This window comes from Alternaria conjuncta, assembly GCF_024043145.1.
Source record: "Alternaria conjuncta strain BMP 0040 chromosome Unknown scaffold_5, whole genome shotgun sequence".
Taxonomy (NCBI): domain Eukaryota; kingdom Fungi; phylum Ascomycota; class Dothideomycetes; order Pleosporales; family Pleosporaceae; genus Alternaria; species Alternaria conjuncta.
Genome location: NW_026250094.1, coordinates 339,050 through 356,556, shown reverse-complemented (window position 1 = coordinate 356,556; position 17,507 = coordinate 339,050). Strand labels below are relative to the sequence as shown.

The 17,507-nt window shown below is 53.7% G+C and overlaps 8 protein-coding genes across 8 annotated transcripts; 4 read left to right on the top strand and 4 right to left on the bottom strand.

Annotated features, from left to right (window-relative positions):
* Positions 1-1,939: 1,939 nt before the first annotated feature.
* J4E85_003789 (uncharacterized protein) lies at positions 1,940-3,834 on the top strand (the record flags this gene model as incomplete). Its single annotated transcript, XM_051468055.1, has 4 exons — positions 1,940-2,093; positions 2,141-2,253; positions 2,304-2,728; positions 2,778-3,834. The coding sequence occupies 4 exons, from the start codon at positions 1,940-1,942 to the stop codon at positions 3,832-3,834; spliced, it is 1,749 nt and encodes a 582-aa protein (XP_051327647.1).
* A 1,789-nt stretch (positions 3,835-5,623) lies between these two features.
* On the top strand, positions 5,624-6,177 carry J4E85_003788 (uncharacterized protein; the record flags this gene model as incomplete). Its single annotated transcript, XM_051468054.1, has 3 exons — positions 5,624-5,674; positions 5,731-5,784; positions 5,842-6,177. 3 exons carry the CDS (start codon positions 5,624-5,626, stop codon positions 6,175-6,177), a joined length of 441 nt encoding a protein of 146 aa, XP_051327646.1.
* Positions 6,178-6,677: 500 nt separating this feature from the next.
* On the top strand, positions 6,678-7,210 carry J4E85_003787 (uncharacterized protein; the record flags this gene model as incomplete). The annotated part of the gene is made up of 3 exons (XM_051468053.1): positions 6,678-6,731; positions 6,782-6,835; positions 6,896-7,210. 3 exons carry the CDS (start codon positions 6,678-6,680, stop codon positions 7,208-7,210), a joined length of 423 nt encoding a protein of 140 aa, XP_051327645.1.
* A 349-nt stretch (positions 7,211-7,559) lies between these two features.
* J4E85_003786 (uncharacterized protein) lies at positions 7,560-9,501 on the bottom strand (the record flags this gene model as incomplete). Its single annotated transcript, XM_051468052.1, has 3 exons — positions 7,560-8,775; positions 8,825-9,377; positions 9,435-9,501. The coding sequence occupies 3 exons, from the start codon at positions 9,499-9,501 to the stop codon at positions 7,560-7,562; spliced, it is 1,836 nt and encodes a 611-aa protein (XP_051327644.1).
* A 1,371-nt stretch (positions 9,502-10,872) lies between these two features.
* Positions 10,873-11,703, top strand: J4E85_003785 (uncharacterized protein; the record flags this gene model as incomplete). Its single annotated transcript, XM_051468051.1, has 1 exon — positions 10,873-11,703. One exon carries the CDS (start codon positions 10,873-10,875, stop codon positions 11,701-11,703), a length of 831 nt encoding a protein of 276 aa, XP_051327643.1.
* A 475-nt stretch (positions 11,704-12,178) lies between these two features.
* Positions 12,179-13,335, bottom strand: J4E85_003784 (uncharacterized protein; the record flags this gene model as incomplete). Its single annotated transcript, XM_051468050.1, has 3 exons — positions 12,179-12,343; positions 12,405-13,072; positions 13,140-13,335. The coding sequence occupies 3 exons, from the start codon at positions 13,333-13,335 to the stop codon at positions 12,179-12,181; spliced, it is 1,029 nt and encodes a 342-aa protein (XP_051327642.1).
* Positions 13,336-13,774: 439 nt separating this feature from the next.
* Positions 13,775-14,265, bottom strand: RPL44 (40s ribosomal protein L44e; the record flags this gene model as incomplete). The annotated part of the gene is made up of 4 exons (XM_051468049.1): positions 13,775-13,849; positions 13,900-13,965; positions 14,016-14,116; positions 14,169-14,265. 4 exons carry the CDS (start codon positions 14,263-14,265, stop codon positions 13,775-13,777), a joined length of 339 nt encoding a protein of 112 aa, XP_051327641.1.
* Positions 14,266-15,102: 837 nt separating this feature from the next.
* On the bottom strand, positions 15,103-17,230 carry J4E85_003782 (uncharacterized protein; the record flags this gene model as incomplete). The annotated part of the gene is made up of 2 exons (XM_051468048.1): positions 15,103-15,688; positions 15,777-17,230. The coding sequence occupies 2 exons, from the start codon at positions 17,228-17,230 to the stop codon at positions 15,103-15,105; spliced, it is 2,040 nt and encodes a 679-aa protein (XP_051327640.1).
* Positions 17,231-17,507: the final 277 nt, after the last annotated feature.

Genomic DNA, 17,507 nt, shown 5'->3' with positions numbered 1-17,507 from the left:
TAAGAAGTCAGTAGTATTGTAATAGTTTGATAGATGAAGTGAGTAGATGCATATCATTGTATGCAAATTCCTTGGCTATCCATAGAGTTTGTGGAGCGCGAGAAGCCTAGGTAGGTAGATGGCAGCTGTCTAATTCCCAAGATGCGACGAAGGCTGATTTCTGGAAGAAATACTAGGAGATCGGAGACTGTCAGAGACTAGTAGTTTGCTACCCATGCTAGTCTGCTCCGACCATAGGGCTTCATGCGTGTGCTGGATCAGATCTAGTATGTACGATGCTGACTCGCACGCCATGGCTTTCCAGGTGTCAAGAGACGGTGAGCTGCATGACAGTCGCAGGTTTGCTGCAAGGGAGGCAATCCATTGATAATTAGCCACTTTTTCGATAATTGATGCTTGCGTCAGCCAGCCTCCGCGGATGTGAATGTGAATATCGGATGCGGGTAATTGCAATAAAGTTGTCCGTAACATCCCGTGGTGCTGTGGACTGTGGAGTCGCGTGCCCCAATTCTCGGAGGAGCAGGAACTGGGCGCAGAGCCCTAGGGCGGCTACCTTACCCAAGCCATCAAGCTTTCCCCACACAACCGCGCGGGTGATCCACTGTCGCATCTGCAAGTATAGGGTCTGAGACCTCGTCCATATCGCAAAGGAGATCAAACGTGCATTGAATCGGACTTCCGATACTGAGATGCGATCCGGATATCACGGATATAGACAGTCGACTACTCGTCGAGGCGCCCATTCTTCTTGTCGCAGACATGGGCCGAAAGCAATCGGATGCTGCATGCGCTTCCCCTGGCATGGCACCAACGGTCCGTTAGCGAACAGTCAGGGGTGTACCGTGTGCGTAAAAAAGTTGCCCCCAGCGGCTCCGTCTGCGGTACAAAGACACACCGCTCGTAGTGCTTAGCAATTCGTCGGGTCGCGGTGTGCCTTCATGGAGCCGGTGCGGACCCGCGAAGGAGTAGACGGTGATGGCTTCTGGCTATTAGTGGCTAATGTCCATCGGGGCCGCTTGACCTGAGTAACGCGACAGCACTTCAAGGTACCATGTGGCGAATGGCCATGAGACATTTCCCGTCAGATCAACGCGATTAATAATAAGCACGCTGTTGCAACGCGGCGCTGCGCATTGACTGCGGAAATAAAATGCCTCGATGCCTGACCTCGCAACGAGCGCGATATTGGGCTACGGGCATGCTGTCGTTGACCAAAAGAAAACAGCGGTATACCAAAGACGAGGGCGCGGGTGAGAGCCGTTCGGGCTACTTTCCAGCTAGGACAGAGTACCGGCAAAAGCAAGATAGCACAGAAGGTGAGCGGACGAAGACTGAAGCCCATGGAAGAATCCTACGGCATTCCGTCAAGGCAAATATGGGCGTTCCGATTGCTCCCGACTCGTATGCACGTCCAGTCATGACCCCTGCTACCCGGTGGCTGTGGCTGTGACACGACGAGCATCGGCATCCCTCAGGATTCGAGCAAAATTCTGGAAAGACGAGCTGTGAAGACTCTGAAATGGTGACAGAGTGTCCTAGAATGCGATATGATTTGTTTTGAGTGTAGTGTGTGAAGCTGCAGTTGTGCACGCGGCAAGATAGTAAACTTGGGGAAGGGACTCGCGTAAAAGTCACCAACGGGCTGGTCCATGCTTCCTTTACAGGCACACTTTGACGGCGAGAACGGATCTCCTCACAGACTGACTGTTGCGGAACCTAGACCCCTCCGATAGGCTGCTTGTTATGTAGCCCCCCATCCTCCGCGCCCCAGGCGGGCTGTCTTCCTAATTCCTTTTCAATTGCCGACGCGTCGTTTCAGCTCATTTCAATGCAGCGATTCAGACCGCTTATAAAAGTTACGGCTCCCGCCCAAGGCCTCCGTTCTTCAATCCAAAAACCCTCCTTCGTTCGTTGTATGGCCACTATAGCAAACGACACCATGCCCTCCGCTACACGCCCCAACATGGCCCGCCAACTGAGCACCACTTCCGGTGACTACGACCTGTCCTACACGCCCGACGTCCGCAGGACCCTGGGCACATACGGCCTCACTCCCCCCGCCGTCGAGAGCTACGACATCCAGAGCGAGCGATGTATGTCAGACACCGACTATCCACATACCACTGCTAACTCTACCAAGGCCTCAGGCTCCTTGCCATGAAGACGGCGCCCATTGAGAAGTTCCAGTACCTCGTCCACCTCAAGGCCACCAACCCACATCTTTTCTACCGTCTCCTCGGAGAGAACATCAAGGTATGCGAGAACTCAGTAGGATTTCCAGGGCAATAAACTAACATACCCAGGAACTGACTCCTCTCATCTACACCCCCACTGTCGGCGAGGCCTGCGTACGATGGCACGAAATCTGGACACAACCCGAGGGCATGTACCTCTCATGGAGCGACCGCGGCAACCTCCGCAAGATCCTCGACAACTGGCCACACCAGGTCGACATCACCGTTCTCACAGACGGATCCCGCATCTTGGGTCTTGGTGACCTTGGTGTGAACGGCATGGGTATTCCCGTCGGAAAGCTCGCTCTATACACTGCCTGCGCTGGTATCAAGCCAGACAGCACCCTGCCCCTGACTCTCGATCTCGGAACCAGCAACAAGGCTCTCCGTGACGACCCCCTCTACATGGGATCCCGCATGCCCAAGGTCACTCCTGAGCAAGAGAAGGAGTTCCTTGACGAGCTCATGGCTGCCCTTACCGACAAGTGGCCCAGGTACGTACTTTACATCCGTATTCTTTTCAGGAAACTGATCGTGTGACAGCATCGTCATCCAATTCGAGGACTTCAAGAACCCCTTCCCCGCCCTAGAACGCTACCAAGACCAATACGCCATGTTCAACGACGACGTCCAGGGAACTGGCGCCGTCATTGTCGGTGGATTCATCAACGCTGTCAAGGCTTCCGGTGTTCCCGCCAAGGACCACAAGGCTATCTTCCTCGGCGCTGGCAGTGCTGGTGTTGGTGTTGCCAAGCAGATCGTTGAGTACTTCATCAAGGAGGGCTTGACAGAGGATGAGGCCAAGCGCAAGTTCTGGTTCGTCGACTCAAACGGTCTCGTTACCCTGGACCGTGGTGACAAGCTGGCCGAGCACAAGGTCTTCTTTGCTCGTGACGACAACAACGGCCGCCAATACCAGTCGCTCAGCCGCCTCATCGACTACGTACAACCCACTATCTTGATGGGTCTGTCCACCATCGGCGGTGCCTTCAACAAGGACATCCTTGAGAAGATGGCCAAGCTCAACAACCACCCCATCATCTTCCCTCTTTCCAACCCTTCAAGCAAATCCGAGTGCACATTCGAGGAGGCTGTCGTCGCCACTGAGGGACGCTGCCTGTTCGCTTCCGGTTCTCCTTTCCCCTCGATGGAGTTCGACGGCAAGATGCTCACCCCCGGCCAAGGAAACAACATGTATGTCTTCCCTGGTATCGGACTTGGTGCCATTATCTCCAAGGCCGTCTCTGTCACCCAAGACATGATCTACGCTTCCGCGGAATCACTGTCGACTTCATTGAACAAGCAAGAGCGCGCCGATGGCTGGTTGTACCCCGACATCCGCCGTATCCGCGAAGTCTCCGTCATCGTAACCCGCGGTGTCATCCGTGCAGCTCAGAAGAACGGTGTTGACCGCGCTACCGAGCTCCGTGGTCTTACCGACGAGCAACTCGACGCCTACATCAAGAAGAACATGTACGACCCATACACCGAGCCCAAGTACTTCGACAAGAAGGTCTCTCAACAACTTTACGCAAGCGAAAAGTTGAACGGCACCACCGTCGGTGTCGCTGAGGTCACCAATGGTGTTGCTCACTTGTAGCTTTCTGATTCGTCGACATGTTCTTTGGCGTCAGGGTTAGCCACTTAGGTTTACCTTTTTTCTTCTTTCGGTCTTGATATCATTTAGACTGGGCAATGGGTCACAAAATTTCCTTTTCTGTGGGATGGCTGGACGGATTTCGATACCCTACTACATTTAATCGCTTCGCACGATAACTTGTAGTACACCTAGATACCTCCGACCTGGTGCAGCTGAGCGCACTGGAATGACAATACATTATGTTATGGACAATATTTGCTATCTCCCTGACTTCGTTCCTGTGACTTCAAGCGGCCATGATCAATGTCTATCTTCACCCTAGTGTCACATCGGATAGCTAGCATAACTTCCAAGGAGAGAGTATCTGTTGAGAACACCCAAACCGCCCAACAGCCCCCCGATGCGGACCCCCTCACTGTCCGACCCCTCATCCGCCGTCTGATCTCACAAAGATACAGTAAGACGATAAGACGATCCGCACGCCTCGAACACCTCCTCTTATCAACCCGACCAATCCCGTACACCACGCGAACCCTTATCAAAACCCCTCGAACTATAGTAGGCACAGACCCATGCCAGCCTCGGTGCCGCATGCGGTGGCTCATCGACGCACGGGAAGGCCCGCTTCTACCCCGGACCCACATCCACCGGTACGCACTGATTCAATGGTTCGCATGCCGCATACGTGATGGTCAGAGCGGGTCGAATCGGGACGACTTGGTGGTTGAGGTGGCTGGCAGCTGCTAGTGTGTGGCCGTGTTTGACTGCCTGTTTTGGGTATGGGGTGCTTTTTTGCTTTCGACCAGGGCGATACCTCGTCTTTTTACAGGTGATCCCCATGTTATTGGATTTGATGCGATCTGATATCGCAGCCTTGACGTTGTGTATGGTATGAGTGCTTGGACGCAAAAATTGATATCGAGACAGGAAGTTCTATACCAAGCACCATTCTAAAAGACGTTGTGGATGGAGACGACTATTTTAGACAATTCGGCACTTGCAAACATTTCTTTGCGACGGTGGGAAGCTCACTTGGGTATGGTTTCTTATACACTGTCCAGGTAGGTTTTGTACATTCTGCTATCCTGGGCTGCATCTTCGTCGGTCACTTTGTCAGTTCCACTCCAACTTTGTCTTTCAATCTACATCTGGCAATGGGAAAACCTATCTATCAGGCCGTTAGCACGAATAATACAATGTCTCGAAATCGTCTTAGCCAAAGTGTAGCAAGGAGGACACGTACTAGCAAGAAGTTCGCAAACTATCTTAAGAGCTATTCGTGGCGGCTACTTTACTCTCAGAACATGTAAGTGCATCTGCGATATTTGATGGTTTTCATCGAGACTGAGCCTTGCTATCGCGTCTCAACGCCGGGTGCCTATCAAAATAGGGTAGGTAATCAGTGCAACATGTCGCATACCTATGGAATACATCATGATAGCTTGAAGAATGTGTACTTCGCGTTCTTTGAGAACCATTGAAGCGAATCGGCACAGCATACACGATCCATAGGGCGGCTATCGCGTTGCTGTGAGCAACTGACTCACCTTCACCACGTATGATGCACATTGCACCATGCACCACGTGCCGCGTTTACTCTTTACGAACTCACGGTGAGCTCAAGCTCTGGTCAATCTGGACGCTTGGCGGTCCTCTCACCTTGATTATATACATCAGTCTGAGCCGCCTCTCCTCCAACTTCCACCTCCCTCAGTTCATCTTCTCTTCCACACTCCTCCGCACTACGGACCATCCAGTAAACAAAACCAACACAAACGACCAACAAATCATGTCGGATACCAAGAAGGCCACGGGTACCGGATGGAGTGACCGTGACTTGGTGAGTACCTAATGGCAGCTGCACTCTGTCAATCGCGCGATGCTGACCTTGACTAGCTCTCCAGTCTGCTCTACCTCGTCAACAAGAACGGCTCTGTCTTCAACTACAACGTAAGTCCTATTCTGACTTTTGTAATGCACAGAGTACTCCCCGCTAACGTGACGTAGGAGGGCTGTTACCCAGCCGGTCGCAACGCCAGTGGTTTCAAGCAGAAGATTAACGCACTCAAGAACGTTCTCAAGCCGGAGTGGGAGGCCATGGAGGCGGGAGTGCCTGTTTCTGAGGTCACACCCAAGAAGGCCGCAACACCCCGCAAGCGCAAAGCTAAGACTGACGAGGACGGTGGTGACGCCGAAGTCACTCCTAAGAAAGGTCGCGGCCGTCCGAAAAAGAAGAAGGAGCCTACTCCGGAGGTTGAGGAGGATCTGGAGGATGAGACTGTCAAGGAGGAGGTCAAGGACGATGATGACGACGACATCCTGAAAGAGGCTGAGGATATCTGAACATCCATCCCGATCACCGTGGCATTGCAGGCATGGAGAAGAGGCGATCGACTTGAGCGTTCTGTAACGCATCTCAGCGTCTGGCGTTCGGAATAGGTTCACGGCATACTTTGAATGCTCCGCCGGTCTTGTTTAGCTGCATAGTCAGCTTTCATAGGGCATATGCATCATAGGCATTTTGAACAAATCAAACCAGTATTGAAACCACGTACCTGCTTGATACGTTCTACCATATTAAATCCCTCACTTACCAAAGCGTTGCAATCTCCCAACCCCGAATGACCCACGTGTGCCAGAACTCACCTTCACCTGGTAGCCGCCAGTGCCAAGCTCATCCTCACCGTCACAACAGCGCGACCTCCACACATAAACCACTCTGCCACCTCCCAGCTTCTTCCTTTCTACTGCCTCGTACTTCATACCATCTTCTGTCCACCGCACAGCACAACACCTTCAACACACTTAATTACAATCCAGTACCGTCCGTCAATCGCTTCATCATGTCAGGCGCCAATAGCGGCAAGGCCCTCACTGCCTGGACAGATAAGGAGCGTGTATGTCGCTTCCCACCCTCCACACCATACATGCTGACAAAGAATTACAGCTCGTCTACCTCTTCGCACTCATCGAGAAATCCAACGTCACCTTTGACTACAATGTTAGTAATCCCCAACTAGAACTTTCCCTTCTCAACACTGCGAACTAACACAACGAACAGAATACGCCCCGCCCCGCCGGCCGTTCCGTCATCGCCTGTCAACGCATGATGGGCCGCCTCAAGGATACCCTCAAGAACGAGTTGGAGGCTCTTATGTCGGGCAACCCCATTGAGGAGGATACCCCCAAGAAGACTCCTACTCCGCGCAAGCGCAAGGCGAAGGGCGAGGCTGCTGCTGACGGAGAGGGTGAAGTCACTCCTGCCAAGCGTGGTCGCAAGAAGAAGGTTTCTGAGGATGTCGTCGGTGATGAGGAGGAGGAAGTCACTCCCGTCAAGCCTGAGCCTAAGGAGGAAGATCTTGAGGAAGACATCTGAGTGGACGGTCGGTTGATCCTTGCGAGCTTCAGTTATTGACATCTTGGCGACGTTGATGCAGCGAAGCGATTCGGTCATGCATGTATTCTGATCAGCACATATGGGCAGCTCCAAATCTTTTGAGCATTGCGAGACATGAGAAGCAACATGGAAAGACGATGATTTATGCAAAAAGTTCATGACATTGAGCGAAACAAAGAAAACTTCGATGGGTATCTAAACTATTCTCTCAACAAACTATCAGCCGTGAAACATCGTGATATGGGCGCTCCTTCGTAGAGATAGGCCATGCAAGACTCCACACACCATTCAAGCATATATGCAAAAAGAAGATCGACCTCGCACTCGTTTACCGTGTATAATCCGGTTTCGTCGCCTTGTTGACAATTGGTGGCGGGCCGTCTGTATCCGGGTACGGTAGTGGTGCACCTGGAGGGGGTCTTGCGAAGTGAGAGCCAGAGGGGGGTGATGTGCGTGCACCGGATAGAGGCGGTGGGTGAAGTCCATCCTGCAAAGGTGTCTTAGGTGGTCTAGGTGGAGCGTTGGACATGCGATCATCCCAGCTAGGCGCAGAGCTCATCCAGGATACTGGACGTCCCGCTGAGAATTGCTCATCTGAGCGACGTCCTGGCGACACTAGTTCACCTGAATGCCGGGGATGGAAGTCGCTGAATCCATCTGTACTCGCCGCTGATTGCGGATATTCGTCTGATGACACAACCAGGAACTTGTCGTTGTCTGATGGCCGGCGCGGTTCTGGCGGAGGGCGGAAGGCGGGATGTATGTTTGTGTAGTATTCTGGCGCGAGCTCCTCCGCTGGTAGTTCGACTGCCATGGGCGCTGGATCCGGGACGGTAGGAAGAGGCTTGTTCGGTGCTTGAGCGCCTGGCGAGAATGGCGACTCTCCCTTGGCTGCGCGCTCCCATCGCACTTTTGCGAAGTGTATCCTTGCGATCTTTGCTGCCGAGTCAAGCGTCATGCCTTGTACTCCCTTGTCCGCCAAGTACATGCGTGTGTTCGTGCTGATTTCCGCGAGTGCATTCCACTCATTCATTCCGAACTCCCCCACACCGACGTTGACGTTCAAGCGGTAGTAGTTCTCAGGGTTGACTTGTCTTTTCGCAAGGTGATCCTTCATCTCCTTGTGTGTCCGTTCGCAGTCTTCAATCTTCTGGATCAATTTCCGTCTCGCCTCTGCAAAGTCGCCCATGCCGCCGGAAACGAAGCCTTCCCACCACAGATGCTGTTGTGCGTTCGTGCCTTCTGGCCGCTTTCCGGTGCCTATGCTTATGAAAACGCCAACTTCGCGCCCAGGCCATTCGTTGCAAACAGCTTCGTCGAGAGCCATAGGCGCTGGGTTGTATTTACCGGAGCCTTCATCGAGGAAGACGGATTGGCCGATCTGGATTGGCTTGAATGCTAGGGCGGTCGCGCAAGTTGCTCGGCCGGCTTGCCATATCGTGGCGTTTGGTTCGATTGGAGGTTCTTTACGGGAATCGTAGGAGCGGAGGAGAACCTGGCCGTTGCCAGACTTTTTGGTGCCTTTGTAGACGGCTGTGATGGCACTGCAGACAGTTAGCGCATTGACATATTAACGACATGCGTCCTACTCACGTCTTAGTGCGCTCTTCTCTGTTGTCGTATAGCTGGGCGTGAGGGTTTCCCCACTTCATGGCGGCTATGCGCATATTCACGGGAGTCATGCCAATCTGACTGTAGTTGCTGGCATTACTAGCGCTTCTTTGCATGCGGCCCGATATTGCGCTCCCGGGGGTCATGGGCGGTGCATCCTGCCCGTTGTGATTGTCGTTACCCTCGTCGTCGTAGATTGTGTGTTCGCGCACGCATTGCATGATGGCCTCCTCCAGCTTCGACGCCTTGAATAACGTCGATCGATACGGTATGCCGGCAAATGTCTTGTCGGTCTCGAAGACTCTCCTCGTCATGCGCACGTAGACGTCCTTGCAGGTCTCAACGTCCATTCTCAGCCGCCCCAGCATGATGGCGATCAAGCCTCCGGTGCCGGTGCCGACAATGAGGTCGAAGTGTTCGCATGGCTTGGGTACTTCGTGCCGTTTTGGGGCTCTGCCTTCGGTTTCGACAAAAGTTCGGTGCATCAATTCCTGGAGGATGATGAGCATGGAGTACCCCCGCACACCGCCGCCGTCTGTCACATGGGTTAGCACCTGCCATACTGAGGCCTTACATCATATCACCAACATACCTAACGACAGAACGCGCAGCGGCGGCCCCTTGGTCGTGTCTTTCCGGCGCACTCCGTTGAGCGCCATTTTCGGTATACGGTATGCGCTGGCTGTGCCGAGGTGTTGTTGATGTTCAGCCTGGTCAGGCGCGTTTGTGTGCATAGAGTCAGGCCTGGGGAAGCGCTGATGCCTGAGGTTATCAAGCTATCTGTTGTCGGTGGGCTGATTTCGCGGCTGAAAAGTGCTGATCTGGTCGTGATACTAAGCAGCAAAGCGTGGCTGAGTGGATTCCAAGCCTAGGCGCGCGCGCTCGAAAGCGCTCAAGAATGGTTGTTGTTGGGTCGGTGGCCAGGTGAGGTGCGCGAGGCGTAGGGAAGAGTCACAGGAGCGACAGGTGATGGGTAGGGTGGTTCACGTGCGGAGGTTAAGAAGATTCTTGACTCTTGCCAGTCGTGGCCAGCAGCCCAGTTGGTTCACAGCGTCGTCACTCGTCATTCGCCAAGCATGACATGAGCCGAACTGCACCGCCACCTCGGTTCCGCTCCTCAGCCCACTAAAACCTGGTTTACCCTGCAATGGCGACGTTGTCAGCGCCCAAGATCTTCCGCCTCTACCGGTTTTACGATAAAGATCTTCATGCCCTTGCAGCGGCAGGGCCATGGCCCGCTCTGCTTTCAGGAACTCCCCTCCACTCCCACGACGCGAACCCATGACTATCCAATCGCCAACTCCTCCGGCCTTGCTTCGGATGGTCACGCTTCCACCAGCGTCGCCTTCTCCGATCGAATAGCCATGCCGAACCCATCCTGATCGAGATGAGTGGAAATGCCTCGTCTCGTCAACATGGTTGTTTCCACTCCATCGGCTGCTGAAGAATTTCGCCGAGGTATCGCAACACCGACTCAGCCCTAAACCTGCTGTGGACTCTGACCACTTTTACGTATATTGGAATCGTACGACACGCTTTACGCAGCCCTGCCCAGGTGTAGTTGGGTTTTGAGTTTGCACGTGATGTTACAGAAGTTAGCTTGCTGATCACGACACCGACGTACCCATACATGAGCTCTGCGTTACAAGCCGGTATGTTGGTCATAGTCTGGTCGAGTAGATGACACGATTTAGTTTCGGGACTGAACCCAAAGTGAAGGAGATGTAGTCGAAGTCAGCCCCAGTGAGTGCAAGAAGTGAATGGCGTGTAGGGGAACATGGAGGTAGTGACGCATTCACCCGAAGAGTGCGGGCCTGTTGGGTGAGAGACGAGCTGTATTGCCGTATTGTTGAAGTGTAGGTGGAGGGAAGCACCCCCTTCCAGTTTAGGCGGCGCAGAGCGAACCTTGGAACGACAACCGGCCACTAGTCAACCGAGTCTCAAGCACAATTTCTTGTGTCAATTGCAGCCCCAACCCGACTGAATTTCCTCATCTCCCGAAAACAAGTCTCAACCACTATCGCACCACGATGGCCAACACCTCGCTTCTTCTGGACTTGCCGGCCGAGCTCCGCAACACGATCTACCAACTTGCTCTCACCCACTCAGAGCCGCTGCATTACCGCATGCCTAAGGATGGAGAAGACAAGCCGTACCTCTACCATCGCGAGGCACCTTTCCAGCAGGGGGATGACGAGAAGCTTGTCGAATACAACCAGCTCAAGTATGTTAACAAGCAGTTGTATGCAGAGACTGCTGGTTTAGAGCTCAAGTTCAACGAAGTCACATTGTCTGAGGCTTCCGGACATGAGTCTCCGTCCGACATGCTTACTGCCTGGGTGTCGTCGATATCTATTGCCAAAAGGTCCTGGATTAAGACCATCAGCATCACATGCGACAAGTATGATCCAAAGTGCTTCGATAGTGAGAGCGCGGAGGCTGTCGCACGCCTCGCCCGACTCTGCAACGACATCCCCACTATGAGAGTCAAGTGTTATCACCCTTTCTGGACATACGCCAATCGCCGGCACTACGACGTTGTCTTCTTCTTTATGGCGGCTCTATCCATTTACTATGCATACCGTGGCGAAAGCACCAAATACCTTATTTTCGACGAACCCGAACATACTATGTTGAAAGAATCTGGAAAGAAATGGAGAGAGCCATGTAAAGGCCCAAAAGTACACTTGGCGCAACTGCAGGCCGAGAACTTAAGGTACTTCCCCACCTTACCTGCGAACTTCACAGTACCCGTCATCAAGGCAAATCACAGAGTTGCGGAAGATGGCGAGGTTATTCTAGAGGCAGAGCAGTGGATCGGCAATAAGTACTTGAGAGAGTGGATGGAGTATGGTATCTAGAGAGAGAACTGGAGGGTGTCGCATCTAGTCGACAAGGCCTGAATATATTCTCGGTCTCCTGCTGGGACCCGATATCTCGACGATGATACCTGGCCCTTGGTTTCCATATCTACCTCATACAAGAAAAAACCTGAACAGGTCTGCAGACTACATGACACCAACAACTTGCAAAGTAGGTGATCTAACGTCAACGTAGACTCCAGGGTGTTCGGGGTTTTCCTAGGTTGGCGTGTATCGAAAAAGAGTCACGATACTGATAGTCGGTCAAGTGGGGTAGATTGGAGCTTTCTCTTTGTCTTAGACAGCATGCTAGCAATAGGCTGAAAAGCTTCGAAGAAATACCACACATCTTCGATAGTCATTCCAAGTTCTTGTCATAATCTCTAGTACTCTACCAATCCGTACTTGATACAGTACATGTGGAGCTGATAATACCATGTACAAGACCAAGAGTCAACATGTCAGCTTAACCGTGCTATTTCTTCTTCGACACTTCAATAAGTCCCCTGCTCTCCTTCATCCGCCACTGAATCGCCTTGGCAAGCTGGTAAAGCACCTCCAACGTCGGCATAGCAACACCAGCATCCTTACCCGCCCTCAACGGCTCACCCAGCAGATTCTCAAACTCGATGAAGTTGCCCTATCAACGTTAGCACCTCGTTCTTCCCACTTGAACCACCGGAGTCAGGAACTAGACTCACCTTCTCCACATCCTGCTGCATGCTCGGCTTCAAATAGCTCTCCAACGGATCAAGATGAATAGTCGCCTCAACCACATCCTCCGCCAACTCAACACCACAAACTGCCTTCGCAGCCGCAACAATCTCTCGCATAGCCGGCCTCACAAGCCCATCCAACGCCCCATCAGCAAGTCTCAGCCGCCCATCATCCAGTCCCGTAATCGCGCAAATCGGGTTCAAACAGGCATTGAACACCAGCTTCTTCCACCTATCATGCAAAACATTAGGCGAGTACTGACAATCCGTCTTCCCACCTTTCCCATACAACGCCACGAACTCCTCAGCCCGACGCTCCGGCACAGCGGGATTAATGTTGGAAGTGGGGAAAGCGCCGATAAGCAGCTTATCGCCTTCGTCTTGGACGATGTGGCCCGGTGAGGGTTCTGCGCTGCCGATCATGGAGACAGCGGAGAGAATGGGGATGTTGGGATGCGGGCGCAAGAAGGGCTTTTCGATGTTGAGGCCATTTTGCAGGAGGATCAGAGTGGTTTTGTTGCTGTTTTTGGGCAGGGCTGGCGTGATTAGGTCGACGGCGGTGGGGGAGACGTCGGGGATGTTTTTGGTGCAGAGGACGACGTAGTCGTATGGTGGGAGGTCTTCTTCGGTAAGGTTGGGGATGGTGTTGCGGACTTGGGTGTGTTAGCTTCTTGTAGTTGCGGATCGGCAGGTGAATCGCTGATAAGGTTTGCAACATACCAACGCTAGGTCTCCATTCATCCAATCTGCCATGGTCGCAGCTTTCGATTGTGTATCCTTTCTCTTTGACGACGTTGTAGTTAGATCGCAGCACCACGGTCACCGTTGCGAGACCGCCGAGTTCGAGGTTGACGGCTGCAATGGCACCGACTGCGCCGCCGCCAATAATGAGGACACTTTTCTTAGTATCAGCCATTGTGTGAGGGGAATCCAGAGGATGATGGAGACTCACATGAGAAGTAGCGTCTGACCCAATCGACAAGATAGGACGCGACGCGTTAGTGGGGTGGAGGGGTAGCCACTACTTAGAAATGACTCCGTCAGTAACGATCCGCGCGGCTGTACCTGCTGCATCCAGAAGCCATCACTTGGCACCGATCACGCTGTCACTACCTGCGTTAAGTGGAAATGTTTTGCGGTCCCTTCAATCGAGCTCCATTTGATGCATATGTAGGTTACAGTCCGTAAATTCGTGGCTGGTGACCTTTTGTCGCCAGATCTTCCGCCTCACACGCCTTCATTCTTATCGCACTGATGATTGATGCATTGCTTGAGTCGAAGGTAGAGCCGTCCATTCCATCCGCCCGAAGACTACGCCGAGAGCCCAGCAAAAGAGAGAGAAAGAAGGTACACGCTTAGAAGACGAGAGCGGCACCCTTGGTCTTCTTGTCACCACCGAGCTCGAAGTGCTTGCATCGCTTGAGGGCGAGCTACGAGTATGTTAGCGATTGCGAGGTGGAAGAAGGTGAGCGGAGCCTACCTGTGCCTTGGTCTTGCACTGTGTGCACTCTAGACGGAGAACGACCTTCTTGGTGGTCTTCGCTTTCTGCATGGTGTTAGTACTCATCTTTTGAGCTCGAATGCGTGCGATCGTACCTTGTGGAAGACGGGCTTGGTCTGACCTCCGTAACCGGATTGCTTGCGGTCATAACGACGCTTACCCTGCGCGAACAGAGAGGCCTTTCCTGCCTTGTATTCTACACAGTCTCAGTATACGGGTATGCGAGTGTGTGGACGCGGATCACTAACGGGTGACCTTGTGCTGGGTGTGCTTCATGCACTTCTTGCCCTTGCAGTAGGTTCGGCGGGTCTTGGGAACGTTGACCTGGGAAGTCACAGTCAGCATTCAGGCTCAATGCTTTTGAAATTCCCAATTTCCTGTACTGGCGACGAATGCGAAGCGAGCGACCGACGTAAGCGATGGCGAGGGATGTGCGGTGATGCGGAGGTCGCGATTGAGATCATCCTGGTGAGATGTTGCGACCATCAAATGCCAGCATCTACACTGCGCCCGACAGCTGGGTTCAGATGCGGCGCGATACCAAGGGCCCGTGATGGAGTACGTGTTGAGTCGCCGCCTCTTCAACGCCAAGGTCCTCACATGTCCCTTCGCACCAGCAGCCCTCTGTAAAAGACGTTGTACAATCCCAATCCTCTCAGCATCAAGTGTCTTCCGCCACATCTCGGTCTTCTAACGGGGTATCATCGTGTCGAATGTCGCGGGGTCGGAGAATTCGCCTCGCCATCGTCATCGAAGATTCGTGGATTCGTTCGCTCGTCGCACCGGTCGTGGTCCTTCGCAATGTCTCTGGCAACAAGAATGTCACTCACCATTTTGACGGATTTTGCTCTGTGGTTAGTATGAGCGAAAAGTTGGCGGTGTTGCTGGAGGTGTTGTGGTCGCGCTGGGCCGATATTGCTAGCGTTGTGTGGGCTTCGGCTAGGTTAGTAAGCCGAGACCTGCGCCACTCACCAGCCACAGCCAAGATGTCGAGGGCACGCACCAGACCATCCCCAAACATATTCACTAGTCATTGAGTGTGTTGAAACGATGGAGTGCAGTCGAAGTAAGAATTGAATTGTGGTATCATGCGTGCCAAATAAAGTGCAGATCCCTGATCATATATCATCCTTGACCCATGAACCCGCGATGGGAAACAAATGAAAGCTGCGAGCGTAACGACTAGTAAATCGGATGTCCCTCCTCCCACTTCTGGACCTCCTTCGTATCCTTGGATGCGGAGAGTGGGCTGCTACCCATGCCAAGACTGAACCTGCCACTCTCGCGCTTCTCAGGGCTCCGTCCGTCGTCGATGCGCTTCACAGGGCCGACCCATTCCCACATGCGAGCAACGTCGCCGCTCGCGGTGGTTCGGACACCTGCACGGATGTTGCTGTTCTTTTCGACCTTCGCCTGCACCCTTGTCCATAACTTCTGTCGGCGAGATGCGTTGAACTCAGTCCTCAAGACGTCATCTCGCAGTTGTGTCATACTGATACCCTTCTCGGCGCCAGGGTCATAGTAGCTCAACGCGGCCTGGTCCTGGAGTCTATCGTATGCGTCGCTTGCGAGTTGCTTCGCGCGAACTTCCATTGCTCGGTTACTGGTGTATGCGTACTTTCCGTACGATCCAGTGGCAATCAGAATGAGCATCGTTACAATTTGGAGAAGATGTCGTTCAAAGGATTCTCGGAGGGATCTTCGGACGCTGCAGGAGAGGGAGAGCTTGGCGAGGGAGGTGGATGCGAGACGTCGTCCGCCTGTTGTTCTGTTTCCAAGGAAGAGTAACTGATTAGTACAATTCCACGTCAGAAATGTTGCACAAGTGGTTGGAGAACTGGAAAGGAGGTACTTACCCATCGGTGCTTTCGACTATCTCCTCTCGCATAGTCAGTTCAGGAAAGGCTCTGTCGAACAGCTCACTGAACTCCTGGTCTGTCAAGCTCTTGCTCTTTTGAGAAGCCATCTGCTGCTTCAGATCTCCTTCGCTGACTTCAGGGCTTTCCACTGGATTCCCTGCCGCATCTGGTTCCCCACACTCATACTGGGCTTTGCGTTGTCGCAGAATCTCCACTGCCTTGTTCGCGATACCATTCACCTTCCGCGTCTTCTCGCTGTCTGGCTCACACGTCGGAGGGAGAGGAACCAGGCCACCGAGTGACAGCGGATGGTCCTTCATAATGAAATCGAGATCGCACCTCAGAGTCAACCCGCGGAAACACTGCGCGTGTGGTGGGCAGGGCTCACACTGCGGGAGGAGCTGGTCTGCCCAGCTCGGTAGCTCCATACCACCAAGTCCAGTAGCATCTCGTCCGATGCCACAAAAGCCAACATCGATCTTTTCCTGTCGCCAGACGCCAGCGAAAGCGGCTGATGCTGTGAGGAGCAGAGTTCCGGCCATTGCTTTGATCGTACCAGTGGCTTTGCCCTTTTGCCTCCGTCTGCGTGGAGGCAGAATGTCGACCTCGCCAGCCTTTGCACGCTCGCGCACTAGTTCAAGTTGCTCTTCTGGAGTGAACTCCTCGCCGGCATCTGCAAGATCGTCTTCCTGATGCTGTGTACGTGGGTCCGCCACATCAAACGTTCCACGTGTAGGTACCATGATGCCCTCGTCTAGTTGTTCAGCCTTGGGTTGGACGGTCCTCCGGCGGTGCGCATCGCTCTTGCGCCGCTCCTGCTGACCAAATCCAGTAGTTCTCCTACGCCGGTCGCGCGATGTGGTATCTGGGACCGCAGGAGAGCTGCCGCTTTGGAACGGGTTTTCCTGGGTGAAGGGGCTGGCAGCATCGTTGCGATGCCACGCTTCCGGCTCAGGCGTGGGCTCTTTAGGCGCGGGAGTGACACTCTTGCGTGTACGCCTAGCTGCAGGCCTCTCATCCACCTCGGGCTCAAGCGCTCTGCTGTGTTTGGCAGGGACAGCGCGCGCGGGTGTCTTGGCGCGTGGTGCCGGCACCTCTGCCTCCTCTGTTGGCTCGCGCGTGGTTCGTCGGGTTGTGCGTCGCGTCTTCGCAGGCGTAGGCGCAATAAGTGTTTCGTCCTCGGCGTCGTCTGTCTCAACCGTACTGGCTGAACTGGAGGGGACGTCTACGATGCCCCGCGTCGATCGCTTCGTGTGTGCCTGCATCCGCTGGACTTTGGACTTCTGAGGGAGGACCAGGTCGACGAACATGCCAACCAGAGCGGGCTTCTTTGCCGAGGACGGATACGTAACGCCATGTCGCAGCAGGATGCTCCTCAGTTCCGGGACCGTTATCTTGCTGGGGTCGACGCCATCTTCATAGTACCAGTACTCTCCGCGCGCGTCAGCCATGTCGATGTGGTGGAGTCCTTTTTTGTCGCGGAATTAAGTTTACGGTTGAGCGGGGCCGGCGACTGAGACAGTTGTAGGGCGGACGTGAGACAGGCGTGGGTTGGCTCGTGTGGTCGCTGTGATGGGCGATAGGCAGACTTGGGAAAGTCTGCGCAGCTTGTTTGTGATGTCACCGAGGCAACTGCGGGCCCGTGCGCTGGCCGCGGCTGCTTTCATCTCATTCACCTCTTTCATCCACTTGCACACGACAAACATGACAGGTGCCGATGAAACAAAG